Here is a 27,665-nt window from a genome sequence, read left to right as displayed (position 1 = left end):
TTATTGCTGCTGTGCATTGGTTGGATACATCTTGGGTGCTTGTCTCGCCCTACAGAGTTGGTTGTTACCATGTCCAGTTGAGGGGAGGTTTGCTGGCACCCCCCAGCCTCCCCCAGGGAAAATTTAGCGGAGCCTCCAGAAACCCCGCTCTGTTTGGAGGCTGTAGTCAAATAAACGTAAAAGATAATTGAGTCTTTAATCCTCAGGAGAACAGCATTGTCCTCCCCCGCCCTCAGATGAGGCATTCTTCCGCTCTTCAATTGGCCAGTACGCCTGTTCTCATTAAATATATCACTGCCGATCACACACTGGGTCCCCCTGAGGGCCAGGAGTCTCCTCATCAGCCTAGCTGCCTCCTGCGTCAGTACCTGGTGTGAGGTGGACAGAGGCTCCATCCATTACAAGGCCCTTGCAAGGCTAAGTCCTGGTGTATCCTGGTCCCGACCTACATTCTGGCTCTTCCGCTGGAGTTGCAGTGGGAGTGCGCCTGAAGGTTCGAGGATTTTTAGCCCCCTATTTTGCCTAACTCATTTTGTAGTTCCCAAGTTTACTCCTGAGATTCCTCTGGCTTTCCTGGTTTGGTATTGTCTGTTAACCGGACCAGTTTGCATTGAGTTTCTGAATCCATGTCATAAGCATCAATTAGAAACAGTAAGGGGTCCTAACACTGATCTGACAGGGAACACCGCAGCATCAGGCACTGGATAATGATTAGAGGCAGCAACGCTGGTTGATGTTCCCCCGTCTCTACAACAGGAGCACGGAGACAACTGTGACACCTACACTTTGCCCCAGCTAAGATCAGCTAGCCCAGCAGAGAGCCTGTCCTCTCTCTCTCTCTCTCCTTAGATAAACTTATCCGGGAAAGCCATGTCAGACTGCTTGTTAATCATTTGAGCGCTGCTGTATTTTTCTCTTGATTACAGGTCAATTTATGCTTCCTTTGCAAAACATTGGTTAAGCTGAAAGCAGAAATGTCAAAGACCAGTTCCAACGAAAGGGGACTGGAAAAGAAGAGGTAAATGATTTACATATTAGGAAAGCAATTAGGAAAGCAAATGGCATGTTGGCCTTTATTACAAGAGGATTTGAGTATAAGAGTAAAGACGTCTTACTGCAATTATATAGGGCCCTGGTGAGACCACACCTGGAGTATTGTGTACAGTTTTGGTCTCCTTACCTAAGGAAGGATATACTTGCCATAGAGGGAGTGCAACAAAAGTTCACCAGACTGGTTCCTAGGATGGGGAGATTGTCCTATGAGGAGACATTGTGGACTAGGCCTATATTCTCTAGAGTTTAGAAGAATGAGAGGTGAGCTCATTGCAACATATAAAATTCTTACAGGGCTTGACAGGGTAGATACAGGGAGGATGTTTCCCCTGACTGGGGAGTCTAGAAACAGGGGTCACAGTCTCAGAATAATAGGTTGCCTATTTAGGACTGAGATGAGGAGAAATTTCTTCACTCAGAGGGTGGTGAATCTTTGGAATTCTCTACCCCAGAGGGCTGTGGAGGCTCAGTCGTTGACTATATTCAAGACAGAGATCGATAGATTTTTGGATATTAAGGGAATCAAGGGACATGGGGATAGTGCAAGGAAGTGGGCTTGAGGTAGAAGATCAGCCATGATCTTATTGAATGACGGAGCAGGCTCGAGGGGCCGAATGGTCGACTCCTGCTCCTATTTCTTATATTCTTATGTTCTTAAATGGTTATTGCGCTCAACTTCCCTTGGCACTCAGCTTGAATGGCTCATTCCACGTTTTCCAAAGCCCTTTTGTGACAGTAACGTCTTATCAATTGTTTGATGTGTGCCTCACAAATGTAAAGTCGAGCTTCTCTGATAGCTTAATGGGTAACTCTATCTGTTACTATCTGTGTATGCTCGGGGTCAATTGAAGCTTTCAAGACTGAAATCGATATATTTTTGTTGGGTAAAGGTATCGAGGGATTAGAACATAAGAACATAAGAAACAGGAGCAGGAGCCGGCCAATCGGCCCCTCGAGCCTGCTCCGCCATTCAATGAGATCATGGCTGATCCAATCTTGGCCTCAACACCACTTTCCCGCTCTCTCCCCACACCCCTCGACTCCCCTGTAGTTCAAATGTCCGTCAATCTCCACCTTGAATATATTCACTGACTCCGCCTCCACAGCTCTCTCAGGTAAAGTATTCCAAAGATTCACGACCCTCTGAGAGAAGAAATTCCTCCTCATCTCCGTCTTAAATGGGCGACCCCTTACCCTGAAACTATGCCCCCTAGTTCAAGATACCCCCACTAGGCGAAACATCCTCTCAACATCTACCTTGTCAATCCCCCTCAGAATCTTATATGTTTCAATAAGATCGCCTCTCATTCTTCTAAACTCCAATGAGTATAGGCCCAACCTGCTCAACCTTTCCTCATACGTCAACCCCTTCATCCCAGGAATCAACCTACTGAACCTTCTCTGCACTGTCTCCAATGCAAGTATGGAGCAAAGGTGGGAAAATGGACTTGAGGTGCAGATTAGCCATGATCTAATTGAACGGTGGAGCAGGCCTGAGGGGCTGAATGGCCTCAACCTGTTTCTTATATCACTAAGGCCACTGTCCAGCATGGCGTGTAGCCAGGCAAACCAGAAGGTTCCAAGTTCCATTCCCAGTCTGTGCCGAGCTGGCTGATCTCAGTTGGAACAGCAGCTGATTTGCTACAATGGTTCCGCACCCCACAAGCTCAATGAAGTGTAGTTCATCCAAGGTTCCTGCCTCTGAATGATATAGAGTAATCTCTGCTGGAAGTGTTGGTTTGTGGACAGAATCTCCCTGTCTCTGTTACCTCCTCCAGTCCTACAGCCCTCCAAGAACACTGCGCTCCTCCAATTCTCGCCCCATTATTGGTGGCCGTGCCTTCAGCTGTCTGGATCCTGAGCTCTGGAATTCCCTCCCTAAACCTCTCGACCTCTCTCTCCTCCTTCGACGCTCCATAAAACCGCTCCCCGTTGGCCAAGCTTTTGGTCAAACGTCCCAAAACCTCCTTATGTGGCTCAGCGTCAAATTGTATCTGATAACGTTCCTGTGTAGCACCTTTGGACGTTTTACTACGTTAAAGGCGCTATACTGATGCAAGTTGTTGTTGTTGAAGATGAGGATAGGATGGGGCTCAACGATGTTGCCTCCATGCTAGAGCAACCTGCTAAAACTCTCAGTGTAGGCTCACACTGTGTCAGCTGTGGCTCAGTGCTCGCCTCTGAGTCATGAAGGTTGTGGGTTCAAATCCCACTCCAGGGACTTATCCACATAAATCTAGGCTGACACTCCAGTGCAGTGCTGAGGGAGTGCTGCATTGTCGGAGGTGCTGTCTTTTGGATGAGACGTTAAAACCGAGGCCCCGTCTGCTCTCTCAGGTGGACGTAAAAGATCCCATGGCACTATTTCGAAGAAGAGCACGGGGAGTTCTCCCCGGTGTCCTGGCCAATATCAATCGCTCAATCCACATTACAAAAACAGATTATCTGGTCATTATCACATTGCTGTGGGAGCTTGCTGTGCGCAAATTGGCTGCTACATTACAACAGTGACTCCACTTTAAAAAGTACTTCTTTGACTTTGAAACGTCTGGTGGTCATGAAAGGCGCTATAGAAATGCAAATCTTTCTTTTTACTGGAAGGAAGAGTGAATGACTGAACCAAAGAGTATAAAGATATTTGATGAATTCTTTGCAATCAATAATTTGCTTAGGAAAAACCTTTTCTGAATATGTAGAACGTCAGCCTTTAACTTAAGCATAGAAAGATGGCCTCCAAATCTCCAGGACTTAAAGAGGTGACATGTTTGGCTGCTCTTCCAGGAGTTGTAATTTACTTTTTCTTTTGGCCTGCCAACTCTCTCCTCTTTTGTCCCATTATCTCCTGAAGGCACAAAGTGGCTCTTGTGGGGGGGGGAGCGGGTACAAGTTTCACCGTCACCAGCCGTCGTACCTTGCCCAACTCCCCATTCTTCATGCGTCAGGCTAGATATAAGGGTTTCCTCAGATTATTCGAACATGTGAGGCGTGACAGTTGAACTCAGTCCTGGTTCTCAGCCGCTATTCACACACATGCACTTATTAGCAGGGGATACTGAATAGTACTCAGATGGTAATCACAGCTCTCCCTAGCCTGGGGTTGCAGAGATGTGTGTTGTATTCCCTACTGCTGGTCCCCAGTTGAAAGAAAGAAAGAACTTATACAGCGCCTTTCACGACCTCAGGATGTCCCAAAGCGCTTCATAGCCAATGAAGTACTGTTGCAGTCACTGTTGTAATGTTGGAAGTTAGTTCCGATCAACTAATGTACAGATAGTTCCTCAACAATCATTTCAAATGAATTGGTGAGCAGCTTAATGCAAATTATCACAAACAGAATAGATGGAGGGAGAAGTAGCCTTGCCACTGTCAAAGATTACCTACATTGGAAGCATTTTGAGATACCTTGCCGTTTGAAGTGATATGCTATTCAATTTGTCCAGCATGGTAAGCAGACAGACTGCGAGAATCCTCCACTCTTCCCAACCAATTGCTCTGTAGTCCTGCCACACCCAGCCATGAATGGTGGTAGACAAAATGGGAGGAGGAGGCTCCATGAACACCCCCATCCTCAATGATGGTGGAGCCCAGCACACAAGTGCAAAAGACGAGGCTGAATCGTTTGCAACCATCTTCAGCCAGAAGTGCCGAGTGGATGGTCCAGCTCGGCCTCCTCCTGAGGTCCCCACCATCACAGATCTTCAGCCAATTCGATTTACTCCACGTGATATCAAGAAACGGCTGAGCGCACTGGATACAGCAAAGGCTATGGGCCCCAACAATATCCCAGCTGTCGTGCTGAAGACTTGTGCTCCAGAACTAGCAGCACCTCTAGCCAAGCTGTTCCAGTACAGCAACAACACTGGCATCTACCCGACAATGTGGAAAACTGCCCAGGTATGTCCTGTCCACAAAAAGCAGGACAAATCCAATCCGGCCAATTTCCGCCCCATCAGCTTAATACCAAGTATCAGCAAAGTGATGGAAGGAGTCCTCAACAGTGCTATCAAGTGGCACTTACTCACCAATAACCTGCTCACCGATGCACAGTTTAGGTTCTACCAGGACCACTCGACTCCAGACCTCATTACAGCCTTGGTCCAAACACGGACAGACAGAAGAGCGGAATTCCAGGGGTGAGGAAAGAGTGACTGCCCTTGACATCAAGGCAGCGTTCGGCCGAGTAAAACTGAAGTCAATATGGTGATCAGGGGGAAAACTCTCCAATAACTGGAGTCATACCTGGCACACAGGGACATGGTTGTGGTTATTGGAGGCCAATCACCTCAGCTCGAGGGCAACACTCAGGGCAACGTCCTGAACCCAGTTATCTTCAGCGGCTTCATCAATGACCATCCAGTTTAGTAAGAGCAGGAGCATTTTACCATTTAACATGCAGTGTGTGATTCTGCTGCTGTGTGTAACTGGGCTTGGACGGGAAGCCTAATTGGTATCACATCCTAAAGATCAGTTTTTTGTTGCTGAGAAAGATTGTCGGTTTTGACATAGTTCCTTTTAATTAGAGGCAGATGTTTACGCATTTTTAAATGCAATAGATTGTTTCAGACAACACAACTTCACTCCGTCAGGAATCAGTTTAACACAACTATGTCTATAGAAGCTTTTCGTTGTGAAATTAATTTTATTTAAATAAGGGTGACCATATCATAAATATCACTATTAACAGCTGGTGTTATTTATTCTATACACTATATGCTATTCATTTGGACGCTGAATAATTCGATAAATGATTGTTTTTACACAGAGTGTTTACAATGACAGCCATTGGTCAGTTGGTCATCTTGGGCTGTACCTGGATATTGGGAGCGTTTTTCATCCAAGAGGCGACCATTCCGATGATGTACATCTTCACCATATTAAACAGTTTCCAGGGAATGTTCATTTTCATCACGCACTGCCTGATGTATAAGAAGGTAAGTCTCCATTCCTTTATTTAATGGGCCAGAAATTCGTGACCAAATGCGTGAGTACGGTCGGGGTACTCACGCATCTGGCCGTTGGAAATGCCGGCGTTCAGCATGCACAGCGCATGCGGGGAACGCCGGCATTTCCAGTCCTCGGAACGAAGGGGTTCAGAGGCACAGCGCGTGCGACTGCACAGGCAGCGCTTGCGCAGTGAACTTCGTCGATTTCATTCATGGATTCAGTGAGGGTAAGTCCTTACAAGTTACACTTGAAAAAAGCATGTGTAAAGTTGTTCCAAGGCTGCGGAGGAAGATATATTTTATCGTGGAGCTTCTGAAAGGCAATATTTTTGTTTGGGAAAGGGAGGGAAGTTATTTTAAGAAATTTTAAGTAAGTTTTAAAGTTTAAATTTTTTTTTTTAAACGGGTTTTCAGAACGGTAGGTAGAAGGAGCAATTGTGGCTGTGTGAATTGAATGTGAAAATGAGTGTTCTAAAATGAGTAATGTAACATTTCCAGCACTTTTAAGAAAGAAACTTTTCATCAGTAATAAGTAATTATGTATGTATGTCCGCATATATTCCTTTACGTATATGTATGTATGTTTTATATTCCTTTACTTATGTGTATGAATGTATGTTTTTAATTATGATTTTCCAATAAGTTACTTTCTCTGAAAGTCATAATTAAATAATACATTCATACACATAAGTAAAGGAATATATACATAACACGCAAAGGAATATATACAGACATGCATACTTTCAGAAGCTCCACGATAAGAAATATCTTCCTCCGCAGCCTCTGGAGCAACTGTACCCATGCTTTTTTCATGTGTAAGTTGTAAGGACTTGACCTCACTGAAAGCATGAATGAAAGCGGCGAATTTTACTGCGCACGCGCTGCCTGTGCAGTCGCACGCGTTGTGCCTCTGAACCTCTTCGTTCAGAGGACAGGAAATGCCGGTTTTCCCCACATGCACTGTGCATGCTGAAAACCGGCATTTCCTCCGGCCAGACGCGTAAGTACCCCGACCGTACTCGCGCATTTGGAAGGGAATTACTGGGCCAACATTTTGCATGTCAATAAAATGAAAAATTTAACAATTGCACGATTTGCCCCCTCGCATCTGCGACTGAGGGTCCAAGGAGGTGCATTGCGCAAGAGGTCATCGTCGTACGTATCCTCACACTGTTCCCTTTCGGGAACTGTATGAAGTGGTGGAAGGATTTATGGCCGTGATTAACGCTCATTCCGTGACCGTAACCATCTTTGAACCAGCCATTAGGGTGGTTAGTCCTATGGCGTGAGGGTTTTACGGGCTCCCACAACCCATCTGATGGGGGGGGGGCCACCCACACCCACGGACGCAAGTATCCCGCTGGATGTCCACCCAGAATTTATAGTTGGAGCTCCGACTCCACTTGCCGGGACTGTCTGGAGTGGGGTTCGAAACCCTACTCCTTCTGGCCCAGCGGCGGGGATGCTTACTGCTACGCAAAAGGCCCACTCCGCACAAAAGGTGACACCCATATGTTTCCTGCGCCTTTTCCCTCCCCGTGACTGGAGCCCTATGCTGCCACTTGAAAGACCAAGCTATCATCTGCCCTTTTTGCGGCGCCTTTGACTTCTCATTACCAATGATGAGCAGGCGCTGTGCCTCCACCTCCTTGAGGAGATTGCTGAGGTCATCATCAGTTCAATTGTGAGTTCTTTTAATGCCGTGAATTGTGCTCATTCCAGCCATTTCACGTTGCTAATCGGATTGGGCCTTTGGCATAGCGGTAGGATCCCCGCCGCTGGGCCAGATCAGGGTAGGGTTTCGAACCCCGCTCCAGACAGTCCCGGCAAGTGGAGTCGGAGCTCCAGCTCTAAATTCTGGGTTGACATCCAGTGGGATATTTGCGTCCGTGGGTGTGGGTGGCCCCCCCTCCTTGTATAGCTTGTGGGAGCCCGTAAAACCCTCCCGCCATAGGACTAACCGCCCTAATGGCTGGTTCAAAGATGGTTACGGTCACGGAATGAGCGTTAATCATGGCCATAAATCCTTCCACCACTTCATACAGTTCCCCAAAGGGAACAGTGTGAAGACACGTATGACGACGACATTGCTAAATAAATAAATGGAATTAAAAAAATCTTTTAGGGCTTTTAAAAGTCTTTAAATTGCTTTAATTCTGTTTAAAACTACTTCAGATTCTTCAAAATAATGTAAATGTTTTTAAAAGTTTATAAAAGTTACCAAAAGCTTCAAAAAACTTCCAAAATCCTATTTAAACTGCTGCTTTGCATGTAAAAATGCTTAGCAGCTTGGCAGAAACATTGGGGGCGTGTCCTATTAAACTGAGACCTCAAGGGGCGTGTCTCAGTTGCACAGCGCGCTCCAGGCTTCGCGCTGGCTGCACTCCTGGGCGGCGTGACGTCAAACGCTGCCCAGGATTCTTCAGATTCAAAATGGAATTCCAGGCGTCCCTGGAGGTGATCGGCAGGCGCATCGGGTAAGTGCAAATCGGGACCTTGCACGTGCGGCAAGCCCCGTTCACGAATTTCTGGCCCAATGTGTTCTTCACACACTCTGGTGTCTTGTTAACTACCTGGTAACTGGCAATTAAGTGGCTGTAATCCCCTTCCTGCCTCCAGGAGACGGGACCTGGTGCGGGTCGGCTATCCACCTCCTGGGAAGATGGTACGGAGGCGGGTTGGGGACGGGATGGGCACCCGCCCCCAGATTCTGCCATTTTCCCAGCAGTCCCACCTCCAAACCTGCCTCCCCAGGGCTGGCAAGATCGCGCCCCACATCTTAGGAACGATATATTGGCCTTGGCGGGGCGAAGATTGACCAGAATGATACCGGGACTAAATTATGAGGACAGGTTGCATAAGCTTGACTTGTATTCCCTTGAGTACAGAAGTTTGAGGGGGTGATCTGATTGAGGTGTTTGAAATGTTAAAAACACTCGATGGGGTAAGATAGAGAGAAACTATTTCCTCTGGTGGGGGGAGTCAAGAACGAGGCGGACTAATCTTAAAATTAGAGCCAGGCCGTTCAAGAGAAATCAGCGCCTTCAGGGGAGGAGGGAAGAACATATGGGGGGAAAAATTCGGTTGGTTTGCGCCTCCCGTTAGCGCCTTAAGAGGGCGCTAATGGGGCGCAAAGCAACTAGCGCCCATGCGCGGCGATGTTTGCGCCGGTCACGAAATTCACTAGACATTTTGCGGCGGTGCTAAACGCTACCGCCACGGTCTCCTGCGCCGGCAGATCGTGACGTCAGTCGAGAGTAGAATGGGCCTATATCCTCTGGAGTTTAGAAGAATGAAAGGTGATCTCGTTGAAATGTATAACATTCTTAAATTGCTTAAGAACATAAGAAATAGGAGCAGGAGTCGGCCATTCGGCCCTTCGAGCCTGCTCCGCCATTCAATATAATCATGGCTGATCCTCTATCTCAATACCATATTCCCGCTCTCTCCCCATACCCCTTGATGCCTTTTGTGTCTAGAAATCTATCTGTCTCCTTCTTAAATATATTCAGTGAATTGGCCTCCATAGCCTTCTATGGCAGAGAATTCCACAGGTTCACCATCCTCTAAGTGAAGAAATTTCTCCTCATCTCAGTCCTGAATGTCCTGAGACTGTGACCCCTTGTTCTAGACCCCCCCAACCAGGGGAAACATCCTCCCTGCACCCTGTCAGAATTTTATATGTTTCAATGAGATCCCCTCTCATTCTTCTAAACGCTAGTGAATACAGGCTTAGTCGACCCAATCTTTCCTCATATGACTGTCCTGCCATCCCAGGAATCAGTCTGGTGAACCTTTGCTGCACTTCCTCTATGGCAAGTATATCCTTTCTTAGGTAAGGAGACCAAAACTGCACACAGTACTCCAGGTGTGGTGTCATCAAGGCCCTGTATAACTGTAGTAAGACATCCTTGCTCCTGTACTCAAATCCTCTTGCAATGAAGGCCAACATACCATTTGCCTTCCTAACTGCTTGCTGCACCTGCATGTTTGCTTTCAGTGACTGGCGTACAAGGACACCCAGGTCCCTTTGTACATCATGCATTGTCCACATCCTGTAGACTTTCCACCTTACTGGAATCAAGAACAACTAATTCTGCACAAAATGGATATGAACCTGAAACCTCCCTGAACTTTATTGCTCATTGGTCCACTTTGCATTATCTGTGTATGGTTTTAAACTTCAGTACTGCTTGTGTTTGCCTTTAATAGGTGAGAGAGGCCTATGCTCACTGCCTTGGAACAGCAGCCTGTTTGAGGAGCTCATCAAAATGGACACCAGTTACCAGTTCCAGCACACAGACAGCAGCAAGCCAGGTAAAAATTTTACAGAGAAAATTAGGGCAGGTGACCAAAAGCTTGGTCAAAGAGGTCGGTTTTAAGGAGCGTCTTAAAGGAGGAAAGAGAGGTAGCGAGGCGGACAGGATTAGGCAGGGAATTCCAGAGCTTAGGGCCTTGGCAACAGAAGGCACGGCCACCAAAGGTGGAGCGATAATAATCAGGGATGCTCAAGAGGGCAGAATTAGAGGACAGCAGATATCTCGGGGGGTGGGGGGGCGGTGATTGTGGGGCTGAAGGAGATTACAGAGATAGGAAGGGGCGAGGCCATGGAGGATGTGTTGATGGGGTTAGATAGAGAGGGGTGGGAGGAGGCTCATGTGGAGCATAAACAACGGCATAGACCTGGTGGACCGCATGATCTGTTTCTATGCTGTAAAATACTTTGTAATAAGATGACATGCTTGGCAATCAAGGTCTGGAAGCACGTTAATGTGATTATCAGATTCCTGAGTTAGGAAGTTTTCCACAGCAATGTTGATGATTGACCATCTTATAAATGGAAGGGTAGATCTGGGGTCTGGGATTCTTCCCATTCATCGCAGGATAAACCTGTAAGCCAATACTCTAACTGGTAGGTTGATCCTGGCTAGACAACCAGCAGGAAGCTTACTAGTTTCAATGCTGGTCAGCTATCTGGTTTTATCTGGTGAAACTCCAGCAGTATCGCGTCATACACTTGTTGCCAAACCAGGTTCTCTTCGCTCTACAAATCTGGATTTTTGTGGCGCCGTCAGGCGGGGTTTCAGGTGTGTGGGGGGAAAAATCCTGAATTTGGGGGTCCCGACACCATCCCGCCCAAAACCCTGCCCCACGTAAGTTTCAGGGGCGGTGGGTACCCGCCCCGCACTGGGACCCACCGAAACCAGGCGGGAAGGGATTAGTGCCAATTAACTGCCTGTTAACAGGTAGTTAACAGGCAGTTTTTAGCCTAATCCCTATTTTGAGGGGTTTCGTGTGGGTTTTCCGACGGCTCCAAACCACGCCAGGTTAGAGCAGGCGGACCGTCGGGTTGAAGGACTTGGAGGGGTCGCGATGTCGGCGCTCAGGTGAGTGATGGGTGCATGAGTGCAAAGGTAAGTGTGTTTGGTGTGTCTAAAGTGTGTAAAGAACTTTTACTTACCTGTACTTTCCTTAACAGCCTTTCTTCCTGTAGCCGTCGGGAGCCCATCACTCACCCGGCGCTTAAAGCTGAACGGCTGCAATCTGTGAAAAGTGATAGCCTTCAGCTTTGAGTGCCGGTGAGAGTTCTAACTGAGTCTGTGCAGAATGACTCATGGTACAACTCAGACTGTCAGTGTTTCACAGCTTCAAACAGCTGTGAAACGCTGATATTTCATCTGTCAAGAACTCTTGACAGATGAAATTTCAGTCTGTAACGTCACCTGTTGCCGGGTGGCCCTTAATTGGCCTGCTGAGCCCGCTGGGCGGGCTCAACAAGGTCAATCAAGGGAAAATCACGCGGATTGGCCAGACGTCGAAGTAGGTGGGTCAAAAACCCGAAAGGGGAAGTCCCGCCTCCTTCCCAACAGGTTCGGGAAAATCTACCCCCTCAGACCAGGACTCTCTACTTCCATCATCACTAACACCCAGAGGCCTCTGGGTCAGCTCCCCAATGGGGAGAAGCCGGACACTGTCCCAGTGACTGGTGTACAAGGATACCCAGAAAAGGATTCTGGAGTCGGCAGATGTGAGGCGAATCCCAGGAGGGAGGGTCTATCACGCCGGGGCTGGAGGTTCTACACTGATACATTTCTACTCCCATTTCAAATTTAGAGCTTACTCTCCTTTTAGAGGGCCAGCTGCGGCTCAGTGGGCAGCACCCTCACCTCTGAGTCAGAAGGTTGTGGGTTCAAGTCCCACCCCAGAGACTTGAGCACAAAAATCCAGGCTGACACTCCAGTGCAGTGCTGAGGGCAGTGCTGCACTGTCGGAGGTGCCGTCTTTCGGATGAGACGTTAAATAGAGGCCCCGTCTGCTCTCTCGGGTGGGCATAAAAGATCCCATGGTACTATTCGAATAAGAGCAGGGGAGTTGTCCCCGGTGTCCTGGCCAATATTTATCACTAAAACAGATTATCTGGTTATTATCTCATTGCTGTTTGTGGGAGCTTGCTGTGTGCAAATTGGCTGCCGAGTTTCCTACATTACAACAGTGATGATACTTCAAAACCTACTTCATTGGCTGTAAAGTACTTTGGGATGTCCAGTGGTTGTGAAAGGCGCTATAGAAATGCAAGTCTTTCTTTCTTTCGTGAAATGCCTTTTCATTGAGTTAAATTATTTTGAAGATTTGCAAACAAATCCTTAATGTACCAGTATGATTTTCTTCATCTAAGTCAACGTTTGTCTTTTTATTCTGAAGGAGAGATGTGCCCAAGAAGCAGTATCAGCCACATGTGACACATTGCAGTGAGCCAATGGTAGACCTGTTGGACCACACCTTCTCATCAGATGCTTGTTGACTCCACTCAACCTCGGGTTTTATCCCGTGCTGCCGCACCTTCGCTGGGCACTGGGTTTTGGTGATTCGTGCCAGCTCAGGTTACACAATGTCGCTTCTTGCTAATGTTGCCTAGATAGCAGTGCTAGCTTTCAAACACTGGTCAAGCCCCAGTGGCCTGTAATAGGCTGTGGAGAGGGACTAGCCACCTCACTGATCACATAGGATTACATCGGATATACGGCACAGAAACAGGCCATTCGGCCCAACCAGTCCATGCCGGCGTTTATGCTCCACTCGAGCCTCCTCCCGCCTTTCCCCCCATCTAAATCTATCAGCGTAACCCTCGATTCCCTTCTCCCTCATATGCTTGTCTAACCGCCCCTTAAACTATTCACTTCAACCACTCCCTGTGGTAGCGAGTTCCACATTCTCACCACTCTCTGGGTAAAGAAGTTTCTTCTGAATTCCCGATTTGCTTTCTTGGTGACTATCTTATATTGACGGCCTCTAGTTTTGCTCTTCCCCACAAGTGGAAACATTCTCTCTGTATCCACTCTATCAAAACCTTTCATAATTTTACAGACCTCTATTAGGTCACCCCTCAGCCTTCTTTTTTCAAGAGAAAAGAGACCCAACCTGTTCATCGTTTCCTGATATGTATACCCTCACATTTCTGGTATCACCCTTGTAAATCTTCTCTGCAGCCTCGCCAGTGCCTCTATATCCTTTTTATAATATGGCGACCAGACTGTACGCAGTGCTGCAAGTGTGGTCTAACCAAGGTTCGATACGGGTTTAGCATAACTTCCCTACTTTTCAATTCTATCACAGTATGGGCTAATGAGTTTTAAAGATTGAAGACAGAAAAACAGACACAGAAAGCTAGCATGCAGGTACAGCAAGCAATAAGGAAGGTAAATGGCACGTTGGCCTTTATTGCAAGGGGGTTGGAGTATAAGAGTAAGGAAGTCTTGCTACAATTGTACAGGGCCTTGGTGAGACCACACCTGGAGTACTGGGCACAGTTTTGGTCTCCTTATCTAAGGAAGGATATACTTCCCTTGGAGGCGGTGCAACGAAGGTTCACTAGATTGATTCCTGGGATGAGAGGGCTGTCCTATGATGAGAGATTGTGTAGAATGGGATGATACTCTCTGGAGTTTAGAAGAATGAGAGGTGATCTAATTGAAACGCACAAGATTCTGAAGGGGATTGACAGGGTAGATGCTGAGAGGTTGTTTACCCCGGCTGGAGAGTCTAGAACTAGGGGGGCATAGCCTCAGGATAAGGGGTCGGCCATTTAAGACAGAGATGAGGAATTTCTTCACTCAGAGGGTTGTGAATCTTTGGAATTCTCTGCCCCAGAGGGCTGTGGATGCTGAGTCTTTGAGTATATTCAAGGCTGAGATCGATAGATTTTTGGACTCTAGGGGAATCAAGGGATATGGGGATCGGGCGGGAAAGTGGAGTTGAGGTCGATGATCAGCCATGATCTTATTGAATGGCGGAGTAGGCTCGAGGGGCCGTATCGCCAACTCCTGCTCCTAGTTCTTCTGTTCTTATGTCATCACCTGTATCAGACTAAGGCCTGCAACAAAGAAATATGATTCACATCTTTTGGCATTGTTTTGAATTATATACACTCTTTACAGAGTGAGCTTTGATGACACAGTGGGGAAGCTGGCAGATTGGAGGTCCTAAGTTCAGCGGTAGGAGGGAGGCAGATCAAGAGGGAGAGTTGTAATGGTGTAGATTAATTAGCCATGAGCTTATTGAACGGCGGAGCAGGCTCGAAGGGCCGTATGGCCGACTCCTGCGCCTAATTCTGATGTTTTTATTTATCCTTCATGGGATGTGGGCATCGCCGGATAGGCCAGCATTTATTGCCCATCCCTAATTGCCCTAGAGAAGGTGGTGGTGAGCCACCTTATACAACTGAATGGCTTGCTGGGCCATTTCAGAGGGCAGTTAAGAGTCAACCACATTGCTGTGGGTCTGGAGTCACCAATAGGACAATCCAGGTAAGGATGGCAGATTTCCTTCTCCAACGCCTCTCCACCGTCGTCCAGCTGGGTGGGACTGCACGCGCCTGGTTCCATTCTTATCAACCTAATCATAACCAGAGAATCACCTTCAATGGCTTCCCTTCCCGCTCCCACATCGTTACCTCTGGTGTCCCCCAAGGATCTATCCTTGGCCCCCTCCTATTTCTCATCTACATGTTGCACCTTGGCGACATCATCTGAAAACATAGCGTCAGTTTCCACATGTACGCTGCCGACACCCAGCTCTACCTCACCACCTCTTCTCTCGACCCCTCCACGGTCTCTAAATTGTCAGACTGCTTGTCCGACATCCAGTTCTGGATGAGCCAAAATTTTCTCCAATTAAATATTGGGAAGACGGAAGCCATTGTTTTCGGTCCCCGCCACAAACTCCATCCCCTAGTCACTGACTCCATCCCTCTCCCTAACATCTGTCTGAGGCTGAACCACACTGTTCACAAGCTTGGTGTCATATTTGACCCTGAAATGAGCTTCCGACCACATATCCGCGGCACAAGAAAGACCGCCTACTTCCACCTCCGTAACATCGCCTGTCTCCGCCCTTGCCTCAGCTCATCCGCTGCTGAAACCCTCATCCATGCCTTTGTTGCCTCTAGACTTGACTATTCCAACGCACTCCTGGCCGGCCTCCCATATTCCACCCTACGTAAACTTGAAGTCATCCAAAACTCGGCTGCCCGTGTCCTAACTCGCACCAAATCCCGTTCACCCATCGCTGACCTACATTGGCTCCCAGTTAAGCAGCGCCTCAATTTCAAAATTCTCATCCTTGTTTTTAAATCCCTCCTTGGGCTCGCCCCTCCCTATCTCTGTAATCTCCTTCAGCCCCACAACCCCCCGAGATATCTCCGCTCCTTTAATTCTGCCCTCTTGAGCATCCCCGATTATAATCGCTCCGCCATTGGCGGCCGTGCCTTCAGCTGCCTGGGCCCCAAGCTCTGGAATTCCCTGCCTGAACCTCTCCGCCTCGCTACCTCTCTTTCCTCCTTTAAGACGCTCCTTAAAACCTACCTCTTTGATCAAGCTTTTCGTCACCTGCCCTAATTTATCCTTATGTAGCTTGGTGTCAAATTTGTTGCCTTAAAATACTCCTGTGCAGCACCTTGGGATGTTTTACAATGTTAAAGGCGCTATATAAATGCAAGTTGTTGTTGTAAGAAAGAAAAGACTTACATTTCTATAGCGCCTTTCACGACCACCGGACGTCTCAAAGCGCTTTACAACCAATGAAGTACTTTTTGGAGTGTAGTCACTGTTGTAATGTGGGAAACGCGGCAGCCAACTTGAGCAGAGCAAGCTCCCACGAACAGCAATGTGATAATGGCCAGATAATCTGTTTTAGTGAGGTTGGTTGAGGGATAAATATTGGCCAGGACACCGGGGATAACTCCCCTACTCTTCTTCGAAATAGTGCCATGGATCTTTTACATCCACCTGAGAGAGCAAATGGGGCCTCGGTTTAACATCTCATCCAAAAGATGGCACCTCTGACAGTGCAGCACTCCTTCAGCACTGCACTGGGAGTATCAGCGTAGATTTTTGCGCTCAAGTCTCATGGAGTGGGGACTTGAACCCACAACCTTCTGACTCAGAGGCGAGTGTGCTACCCACTGAGCCACAGCTGACACTTGTACTAAAATGTTTGTGACATAACACATTTTTTTGGCTTAAAAGAAATAAATGCATTTTTATGACGAGTCATTGCAATTATTATATTGCATAATACGCAGGAATACTGTACCTCAATCAAACACATTGGGCTGGATTCTGCTCTGAATTACTTCTCGTTTTGGGTCAGATTTGGAGAGCAAAATGGAGCAAAATGGTTACTTTCTTTTAAGGTCACCCTCTCAAATCTAAGAATCTAAGTGGGGAAAAATTGGCTCGCGTCCCCTCTGGGGCGATAACTTCGCCGGGGCGCTGCTTTTAGCACCCCAAAAAAGTTAGCACCCCTGCGCCCAAAACTCAATGGTAAAGCCCCACGCAGGAGGTGGGGTGCTACTGGAAGTGCTCCCCCTCCCTCTTGGGGCGCTCCCAATGAATATCGTGGCGCTACGTGCAACAGCGCCACGCACATTGGCACGTAGCGCCATGGTACTGCAGGCCTCCCCTGATTAAAGGGGAGGGGGCTAGCGCAGCACGCACCAGGGCCCTGCTGGACCACCGGGGAGCGGGGTGCCGGCAAAAGAGGAGTGCCGGGTTGCCCGATCGCGACCGGCACCCCACGGGAGGAGGCCAGAGGGGGCAGGTGCTGGCAGGCGGCCCACAAAAAATGGCTGCCCGGCACCTGCCCTTTAGTTTGCGTGACCGCAAACATGGCACCCTGACCCCGTCCAGCGGTAGGTCAGGGGGCGCGAGCCAGGTTTGCGGACGGGGCGCTGTGCACGGCGATGACATCCCGCTCCGCTAACGGGAGGCGCAAAGCAACCAAATTTTTCCCCCTAAGAAACTGCACCAGAATAATCTTCCCAAAATATTCCCAGTCCCTTTCAAGGACCCCTGGGAGCTTTATCTGCCGCATGCAAATGATGCAAGAACGTAGGAACTGCTGGACGGTAAAAAACCTGGGTTGATCTAGTTCGCCTTCTACATCCTGCTTGTCACACGGTACAATGATAATGGAGTTGTTGGCTAATCACAGCGATCAATCTCTCATCAACTAGTCTTCAACAGACCCAGACACGAGGCGAGGAAAACCCCCCAGTGGTGGAGAGCTTTGAGAACCAGAGGTCCAAAGTCACCTGTTCCTCCCGAGCTCGCTACACTCACCACACGTCCTGTCTCCAATTACTCTTACACTGTGTCCCAAAATGTTATTTTCTGAAAGGGACATGGCTCACCTTCCAACTCATTCACCTCAACCACCCCAAGCCCTTCCCAAATAATGACCTTATAAGTGGAGGGATGAGCTCTTGGGAAGGTTGTCCTGAGGCAGATACCACATTTGAGGAGGTTATTTTGTCTGCAGCTACTGAATTTTGGTGTTATTGTGCCTGCATCAATCTCTTGAGTGCTTTAGAGGTTCATTCCGCACATTGTTCCACCAGTCTCACTCAGTTCTGCTCAAGTTAATGCTTTGCACTGTGGTCATGGATTTCCCAATAGGAATCGCTTTATTCTTATGCTGTGGAAACAGTAGAGGCCGGACTGGAAGCCCTTAGAGTGAGGTATCACAGGAAGCATCTCATGACCCCTCACCAGGTTGTACAGACCAAGAAGGCCTTACTCAGGCTTTCCTGACCATCAGTGCATTAGAGGTTTGTGCTTACCCCCCACCAGAGGATAGCACTGGACTATCAAGTGTACGATTGTCTACCACGTCCTGCGGTTACTCTGTATGGTATTGACCCTAGCTGGATCTTCTGTCAGGAATACAGAACTGCTGTCCTCTGACGAAATTACTCTGAAGGGCTTAAAAAGGGCAAACATTCTTTTACCTAAGTCAGCACCTCCCTTTCACCAGCCGTCAGACAAAAGGTTCGAGTGCTGTTCTCCTCCATCACTTGATCGTGGACTTTGTTTCCACCTCTATCTTTATCTTTCCATCCATAGTTTTTTCCCACAACCACTTCCTTAAATTTTGAAGGTTTACTACCTTTGGAAAGGAAATTTAAAAAATTTCAATTCCTTACAGCAAAGACAGAGAAAAAACAATGCCCTCACGTGCAGCTACTTACCTTGAGTGGTGGCATCCCTTTAGGTTCTGGTCCCCGGCTCTTTAAGGACAGATGACACAGTGGATTTCCTGCCCTCTCACATTCAGTGAGCTCTTAGCATCAGGCCCAATCCAACAACAACTTACATTTATATAGCGCAATTAACGTAGCAAGACGCTTAATAAGAGCGATATCAGTAAAACATTTTTTGACACCGAAGCACCGACGGAGATAGCAGGACAGGTGATTTAAATTTTGGCCAAAGAGATAGGTTTTAAGCAGCATCTTAAAGGAGGAGAGAGAGAGGCGGAGAGGTTTAGGGAGGAAATTCCAGAGCTTAGGGCCGAGGCAGCTGAAGGCACGGCCGCCAATGGTGGAACGATTAAATCCAGACTAGGGGCTGGCCTTGAGGATGTAATTAGGTCGACTGTGAAAGATCCAGTGTGCTCACTGATGTAAGAAAACTACTAGGCACTTGGTCTGAGTATTAAACAAGGCTTTAATCAACTGTTTTTCAACATGGAGATCTAGTTGTGTCCTTCACTAGTTCCTGTTAAAGAATGTCCTGAGCAAGCTGGGCCCATGCCCGAGTATTTACACTCTCCCTGGACAGTGCCACCAGCAGGCCGCCCAGTATTATTTCATAAGTCATTTCCCATGAATGACAAGATTCATGTCACTCACCATGTAAGAAATTGTGAATTGGAAGAAATTGTGAATTGTAAGAAATAATGGCTTTCTAACACACATAAACTCATCCGAGCTGAGCAGCCAGGATAAGCTGTTGATATGGAAAATTTACAATCACACCAGAGAGGGAGTTGCACAAAGAGCTGAGGTCGTTGCAAGGTCATAACACAAAACAATGTCAGGGCGAGGCTGGTTCTGGACCCAAGTGCAGACAGACGAGGCGAGAAGCAGGTATGCAGTCTTAAATAAAAGTACTTTACTAGAATCACACAGGTAAACAGTTACAAACATAGGAGCTCAAGACAAGCTACCACTAGGCAAACGGCTTGTCAAGACTGAGCACAGAGGGAAGAAACCACAGAACTTAAATACAAGCAAAAACAGGTGAAACCAATAAACCTGATAAAAGGCAGTTAAGTAATAAACATAGGAGAAACTAGTAACAATTAGCAAAGGGAAAAAAACAAGTGAAGGTGCCATCTAGGAGTTACTGAGGGAACTAACCGGCACCCTCACAAACAAGCCTTCGAGTGGGCATAACTAGGGATGACAAAAGGTTGAGTAAGGAGCCTTCTGATAAACAAACTGTCTAGGAGGAAGTGCAAGATGTCCAAACAGGAGATAAGCGGAGGGATGACCTCTTGGGGACAGGCAGGGTTTGTCTATTCCCCTGCAATTGGACAATTGAATGGGTAACCAATGATTGATGTAAGGCCCACCAAAATAAGGTATACAAGCGGGCAGTTGAAAGAGAAAAACAGGCAGAGAGAGGGGAGAGCTTCCTCTGAGGTGGATCTCACGCTGGCTTCGGCCTAACACCTCCGCCAGCCTCAGGAGATGGCCAAAGAGGAAGAGACCGCTGCCGCAGGCTGCAAGGGATCCGAGAACCACCGTTCTGCCTCAACCCCAGTCTGTCCGTTCCGCGGGCCGGTAAACCGTTCTCATCTGTTACGGGTTGTATGTCTACTGTGTTTGTCCTGATTTAGCTATATTTGAACTGCGGCTCCTTAATAAAAGGACCGATGACTCCTAAGACCCTTTGTGTAATCCGCGTGTGTGACCTGTGATCCAATTCTTACAGTGGTGTCAGAAGTGGGATTGCAGAGCGGGAGTCATACGGACCTGGGTAGGGAACTCACTGAGAGAGTTAGAGGGAGTGTGTCAAATAAGTAAAACCAGAGGGACAAAGGAGTTGGCATATCACTGGGAACAGTTGATAGCTAGCCTGACAGAGCGTGGCTGGGGCGACGGACATTCTAAAAATCCTAGCGGAATGTGGCGGGAACGAAGATCGCATTCTTGACAGACTCTCTGAGGACGTCCAGAAACGCAAGCTGAAGCTGAAAAATGGTCGGGATAAGTTAGCCTACGGAGCACCCTTGTGCGCCTTGCTGTTAAATAAAAAAAATACAAAGAGTTAAAAGAACGGGCAGATAAGCAGCAGAAAGAAAGCGAAGGTTGGCAGGAAAGCATTGCCGTCCGGCACAATCAGTCGTGGTGGGAACAGAAAGGGGGCCGTGACGAGGCGGGTTACACACAGGGAAAGCTGGAACAACTATTGAATGACGTATCGAGTTACAGGCAGAGAATACCAGACTCGATGAGGAGTTGGCAGATGCAAGGGGGGGGGGGGGCTCTGAGGGAGTTGGACCAACGCCAAACCGTTGCCTTCCCCGAAGCAGACCGCACCCCATGTTTAACAAAGATTCGACAGCTGCGGGCACAGATCGGACCAACCACGGGCTGCTGTCTCCAGAACAAAACCGAGAGATCCCGGCCCTTGTTGGAACAGCGTAGTTGAGGACCCTACCCCCTCTGCTTCAGCTCCACCGTACAAGGAGGGCAAGGCAAGTGAGACGATGCCAGTGCGTGTGGTTACCCGAGCCAATGCTGCACGCCAGCCTATAAGCGCCAAGCTGACCACGAGCACTAATGGTGAGGGGGAAACCACCACCACCACCACGCATAGGCCCCTTACCGCCGTTGAGGTCAGGGCACTAAAGGATGACCCAGGGACAGTGGACATGAACACCAGCCCCCTCAACGTCAGGCAGCGGTGAAGGGTTTTTCAAGGTCACTCATCCCGAACTAAAAAGGGACGACCTTAAACAGATGCTCCTGGCTGCGTGTTCCTCAGAATTTAAAACAAGAAATGGATCAGGGAATCCTGAGCGAGGGCACGATACAGGATATCGAGATGGACCGATGTACAACACCAGGGGAGGAGGGCATCGACTTCCACCAGCTCTTAGCTAATACCAAGCAGGGCCCTACTGAAAGCCCGAATGCCTTTGCACACATGCTCCATGACATCTTTCATGACTAGGGAATATGGACCAGGGAACTACTTCAACTCCCCGGGCTTACATAAGAACATAAAAATAGGAGCAGGAGTCGGCCATTCGGCCCTTCAAGCCTGCTCTGACATTCAATGAGATCATGGCTGATCTTCTGCCTCAACTCCATTCACCGGCCCTATCGTCATATCCCTTGATGCCCTTACTAGTCAGAAAACTATCGACTTCTGTTTTGAATATACCCAATGACTGAGCCTCCACAGACCTCTGGGGTAGAGAATTACAAAGATTCACCACCCTCTGTGTGAAGAAATTTCTTCTCGTCTCAGTCCTGAATGGCCTACCCTTTATCTTTGTAGGATTCGCAAAATTGAACATTGTCCTATAAGGGCCTATTGGCAGAAAAGGCCTTAATTTTAAAGACTGTTTTAAAAGAAGCCCAGAAAAAGAGGCACACAAAATGGCCGCCAGATCCCGTGACCAGCTCTTTGGGACATTTTAAAATGGTTCCTGCAGTCCACAGACAGCTTTTGTGGATTCAGCCCACAGTAAGTTCTGGAATGCAATTTCGGAGAATGCGAAACCAGACAGAACACCATACATATAGATTGGATGCAGATCCAATCAGATCGGCCTGTAGATAAAGGCCATCTAAATGTTTACCCAGACAAAGGGAAACAGCTTCAAATTCAAAGGGGGACATCAAGACCCATTAAAGACAATACAAGGTCATTCCAGACCAGAGATGGCAGTTACCGGCCATCCAGAAAGTACTTTAAACACAATCACTACCCCTCTGTGCTACAAGCCCGCCAAAAGTTTAAACAAAGACTAACCTTGATATGGCGGGAGATAAGGGCCTCCATGAGAAGTATAACTGGAGACCTGGGGTAGCCATTAGGAGTTCGGAGAGAGAGCAGTGCGGGAGAGCAAGGAGAGCATTGTAGAGATCATTTTCGAGAGATCGTTCGGGGGTCCGAAGAAGGTGCAGTTCGGTTAGGAGTTCGGGTTCGGTAGAGAGGCCGTTCAGACTCGGAAGAAGAAGACGATTGGGTAGATGATTGGGATCGGAGACGTTTTGAAGACTCAGAGTAGCCATTGGTGGTTCAGGTTGAGTCAGCGTCCAGACCCGGGGTAGCTATCGGGAGATCATCGACAAAACCCGGGCCATTTGACGAGACGAAAAGACGGTGACCCTCCAAGAGGAAACCTATATGAAATGGTCAAACAGTTGGTCTCTCTCCACGCCGACGTCCAGGCCTGCTAACATCCAGCCTGTCCATGTCCATCACCTCGAGGGAGAAAAGAGTGTGTCGCAGCCCGCTGCGTTCCGCTGACCACGTGAAGACAGGACGCCTGAGAGGACCAAAACGCAGACTTCAAAACCTCTATTTTTTTAACTGGGACTGGTGAGCATGTTTCTGGCCCCTCATAATTTAACTAGCTAGGTTTAGGGGGTGGGCATTTTAGGGGATAATTAACAATGAGTTGTTGCCCCTCGATGTTCCGTGTGTTTCCCTATTTTATGGTGAACCTTGTAAAGTGTAATATGCCTGTGGATATATTGGTTAGTACTGTATTATGATTTGTTTTTCCCTCCCATGTACCTTATTTTGGCTTACATTCAATTTTTCCTTTATGCAATAAAATTTTGCTTCGTTTCATTAAACTTGGTCTACAGAGTATTCTCTGCATTGTGGTTCCTGCCTCAAAGTCCAGTGTACAGAACCTAAGGGATGAGTGGGTCGAACCACTCGGTAAATTACTGTGCAAAAGAGAGAGAGGTCTCACCAGAGAGAGAGACCTAGCAGAAAACCCCTTACACCTTGAGGCTGTGGCCCCTGGTTCTAGACTCCCCAGCCAAGCGAAATATTCTCCCAGCATCCACCCTATCAAGCCCCGTAATAATTTTGTATGCTTCAATGAGATCCCCTCTCATTCTTCTGAATTCAAGAGACTGTCGACAATTAAATGTTCGTTGACTCCAGCTCCTCCACCACCATCATTCACGATCCCCACCCTGACCCTACAAAGGGCGTGCCCCAAGTTTTATCGGACTTTGACAATTCAACCCAGACAACTATACAAGGATCCCTTCCCTTGGAGCTAGACATAGACGGGGTTCGAGTCACGCTCCTGTCTCCTATCTATATGGCAATGCCTAATGGGCAGGGACTATTGGGCAGTGATGTGCTCAAAAGTTATTGAGCAGTGATTGATTATGCCAACAATTGAATCTGGTGGAACCTTTAAAACGGACCCCCTCCGGTGTCGAGCGTGCACTCGGCATTCGCGATTAAAAAATCGGAGGAGTACGGGCCAGCCACCTCTGATGACCCAGAGGTACAGACGACCCTAGAGTCGGTGCCGGGTGCATTCGCAACCCATAAACATGATTGCGGAAGCATGGCCGGACCCGAAGAAATTAATGGACCGGGACGTGCTCCCGTGCAGCTGTACTCTTACCCAGCCGAGAGGGTGTTATTCGCAGAGGCACGTTCACGACTAACTCCCCAGTTTGGCCAATGAGAAAACCAGATGACAGCTGGCGACTGACTATTGACTATCGCTAACTCAGCTCAGTCACCCCCACGTGTGCCGCGGTGATTCGGGAGACACCCACCCTACTCTCCCAGATTCCCGGTGGCAGTAATCAGTACAGAATGTAATTCAGTAGAGAACATCAGAATTTGGAAACTGGCTTATGGGAAAAAGGATAAATTAGTTATGATGGAATAAAGGAGAAAAGGGAAGACCACGTGTCTCTTTTCAGCTGTTCTACAGGTTTTGTTTTGTGTTCAGTGTGAATGTTAATGTCTTTTTACAAAGTATTTATGAATGTTTAAGGAGTTACAGTATTCCTTTTGTCTGAAAGTCTGTCTTTAAAAGAAAGTGTCTGTTATGTTTGTTTTAGCTCCACCCACTTCTCTGTGCAGAGAGCCAAAAGCCATTTAACCCTTTGTAGTCTTGTCTTGGATTTTGGAAGTTTTAACAATGTGTGAATATGTTGAGTGTGTTCATTTCAATTCATTAAGATTGTGCACCCAGAATTGGGAAAACAACTTTGAACTACAATTTAAGTTACGTGGAGAGAAAATAGAGTCAACGATTTGGGTCAAACCCTTTGTCAAGACTTCGGTTTGACCCAAAACGTTGACTCTATTTTCTCTCCACGGATGTTGCCTCGCCTGCTGAGTCTTTACAGCATTTTCTGTTGTTATTTCGGATTTCCAACATCTGCAGTATTTTGCTATCGTACAATTTAAGGTAAGCTGGTGTGGTAAAGCTGAAACCGCAACCTCCCCCCCCCCAAAAAAAAGTTTGTTTAACAAAAGATTACATTTCAGTCTAAGATTTAACCTTGGAGTCGCGGTTGCTATTTTCTAAAGCAGTTTGATTTGATTTGTTTAAAAGTGAAAACTGTTTTTTCTCCAGTTATATTCAATATTTTTACAGTCATTTGAAAAGGCATCTGAAGAATGGGCAATAAGAAATATGAAGTAATTTACTGTTGTCTGCAAGCATGTGCTATTCTGTTTTGTTTTATCTGTCCTGTATTGTGGTTAGTTAATAAGATATTGGTCTGAATTAAATGAGAAATATTAAAGTTAACTAACCTATTAAATTGTTAAAACCCAACTGTTTTTTTATGATCGGGAAAGTTTTTTTTAAAGAAAGTTTACGTAAAGTGACGCAATTCCGTCTGACAATAGTTGCTCCGCCTTCTTATAAACCTACAGAGGAGTTAACCCTTTACCGCTGGCAACTGTTTTTTTTTTAATTGGTTCATCAAACAACTTTGATCTATGTTTTCTATCTTTCATAATAGTATTGGACAGTAAAGTACCTCCAGGGCTCATGCATGAGATATGAATAATAATTAAAGGGATGTCCCATTTAAGATGTAAGACAGAAAAAGGAAAATTACACCTCCAAATGGGAATTTCCATTCTAGTGAAAGTCAGAAAAGTGCAGTTGAGAATAGTAAAATTTCTCTTGCAGCCTTGTGTCCCTGTCTAAGAACTTTCTGAAATTCATAGTCTGGCCACTACCCGAGACATCAGGACCATGCGGTGGAAACATAGAAACATAGAAACATAGAAGATAGGAGCAGGAGTAGGCCATTCGGCCCCTCGAGCCTGCTCCGCCATTCAATGAGATCATGGCTGATCATCCAAATTCAGTACCCTGTCCCTGCTTTCTCCCCATATCCTTTGATCCCTTTAGCCTTAAGAAATATATCCAACTCCTTCTTGAAGATATTTAATGAATTGGCCTCTACTGCCTTCTGTGGTAGAGAATTCCATAGGTTCACCACTCTCTGGGTGAAGAAATTCCTCCCCATTTCTGTCCTAAATGGCTTACCCCTTATCCTTAGACTGTGACCCCTGGTTCTGGACTCCCTGACCATCGGGAACATCCTTCCTGCATCTAGTCTGTCCAGTCCTGTCAGAATTTTATAAGTTTCAATGAGATCCCCTCTCATTCTTCTAAACTCCAGCGATTATAAGCCCAATCGACCCAATCTCTCCTCATAAGTCATTCCTGCCATCCCAGGTAATAGCCTGGTGAATCTTCGCTGAACTCCTTCCATGGCAAGAACATCCTTCCTCAGATAAGGCGACCAAAACTGCACACAATACTCAAGATGTGGTCTCACCAAGGCCCTGTACAACTGCAGCAAGACATCCTTGTTCCTGTACTCAAACCCTCTCGCTACGAAGGCCAACATACCATTTGCCTGCATAACCGCCTGCTGCACCTGCATGCTTACCTTCAGCGACTGGTGCACAAGGACAACCAGGTCTCATTGCACTTCCCCTTCTCCCAATCTATTGCCATTCAGATAATAATCTACCTTCCTGTTTTTGCCACCAAAGTGGATAACCTCAAATTTATCCACGTTATATTGCATCTGCCATGCGTCTGCCCAATCACCCAACCTGTCCAAATCACCTTAGAGTTTCTCGGCATCCTCCTCACAGCACACACGCCCACCCAGCTTTGTGTCGTCTGCAAACTTGGAGATATGACATCTAGTTCCCTTGTCTAGATCATTAATATATTTTGTGAATAGCTGGGGTCCAAGGACCGATCCTTGCGGTACCCCACTAGTCACTGCCTGCCACTCGGAAAAAGACCCGTTTATTTCAACTCTTTGCTTTCTGTCTGCGCAATACCTTGCCCCCAATCCCATGTGCCTTATCTTTGGTGAGCAAAGATCTCCAGTCTATCTTTTGATGAGATCGCCTGAAAGCCCGAGAATGGCTGGGATCAGATGTCACGTGTGGCATGATATTGAGATAGTGAGTGTGCAAATGTGATGTGTTACGTATGAAGCAATTAGCATACGGGAACGCGTGGTGAATTTGCACTGAAGAACAGGTCTCAGACATGCTGTCACCAGCAAGGTGTGAAATGGTTAATGTAGCTCAGGAGAGGGAGTCAACTTTTAAAGCATTGACGCATACTCCATCGAGAAACTATCGAATTAATGAAACGATCAGTATAGAAAACATTAAACACCTGTCCTAATATCTCCTTATGTGGCTCGGTGTCAAATTTTGTTTGATAATCGCTTCTGTGCAGCGCCTTGGGACGTTTTACTATGTTAACATAGAAACATAGAAGATAGGAGCAGGAGTAGGCCATTCGGCCCTTCGAGCCTGCTCTGCCATTCAACGTGATCATGGCTGATCATCCAAATTCAGTACCCTGTCCCTGCCTTCTCCCCATATCCTTTGATCCCTTTAGCCTCAAGAAATATATCCAACTCTTTCTTGAATATATTTAATGAACAGGCCTCCACCGCCCTCTGTGGCAGAGAATTCCACAGGTTCACCATTCTCTGGGTGAAGAAATTCCTCCTCATTTCAGTCCTAAATGGCTTACCCCTTATCCTTAGACTATGACCCCTGGTTCTGGACTCCCCGGCCATCAGAAACATCCTTCCTGCATCTAGTCTGTCCAGACCTGACAGAATTTTATAGGTTTCGATGAGATCCCCTCTCAATCTTCTAAACTCCAGTGAGTATAAGCCCAATCGACACAATCTCTTCTCATACGTCATTCCTGCCATCCCAGGTATCAGCCTGGTTAATCTTCGCTGCACTCCCTCCATGGCAAGAACGTCCTTCCTCAGGTAAGGTGACCAAAACTGCACACAATACTCAAGGT

General features: G+C 47.3%; 1 protein-coding gene across 1 annotated transcript in view; it reads left to right on the top strand.

The window, feature by feature from the left end:
- LOC147097614 (adhesion G protein-coupled receptor E3-like) overlaps positions 1-27,665 on the top strand; it is a 75,607-nt gene that overhangs the window by 42,797 nt on the left and 5,145 nt on the right. Inside the window, exons 12-14 of the mRNA XM_085971418.1 lie at positions 927-1,018; positions 5,816-5,984; positions 10,209-10,313. Coding sequence (XP_085827544.1) covers positions 927-1,018; positions 5,816-5,984; positions 10,209-10,313 — 366 coding nt within the window. The remainder of the gene's footprint in view (positions 1-926; positions 1,019-5,815; positions 5,985-10,208; positions 10,314-27,665) is intronic.

Source organism: Somniosus microcephalus, chromosome 31 (genome assembly GCF_052327205.1).
Source record: "Somniosus microcephalus isolate GS21.2 chromosome 31, FLI_Smic_1.0, whole genome shotgun sequence".
NCBI lineage: Eukaryota > Metazoa > Chordata > Chondrichthyes > Squaliformes > Somniosidae > Somniosus > Somniosus microcephalus.
This window is presented reverse-complemented; position numbering and strand designations above follow the sequence as displayed.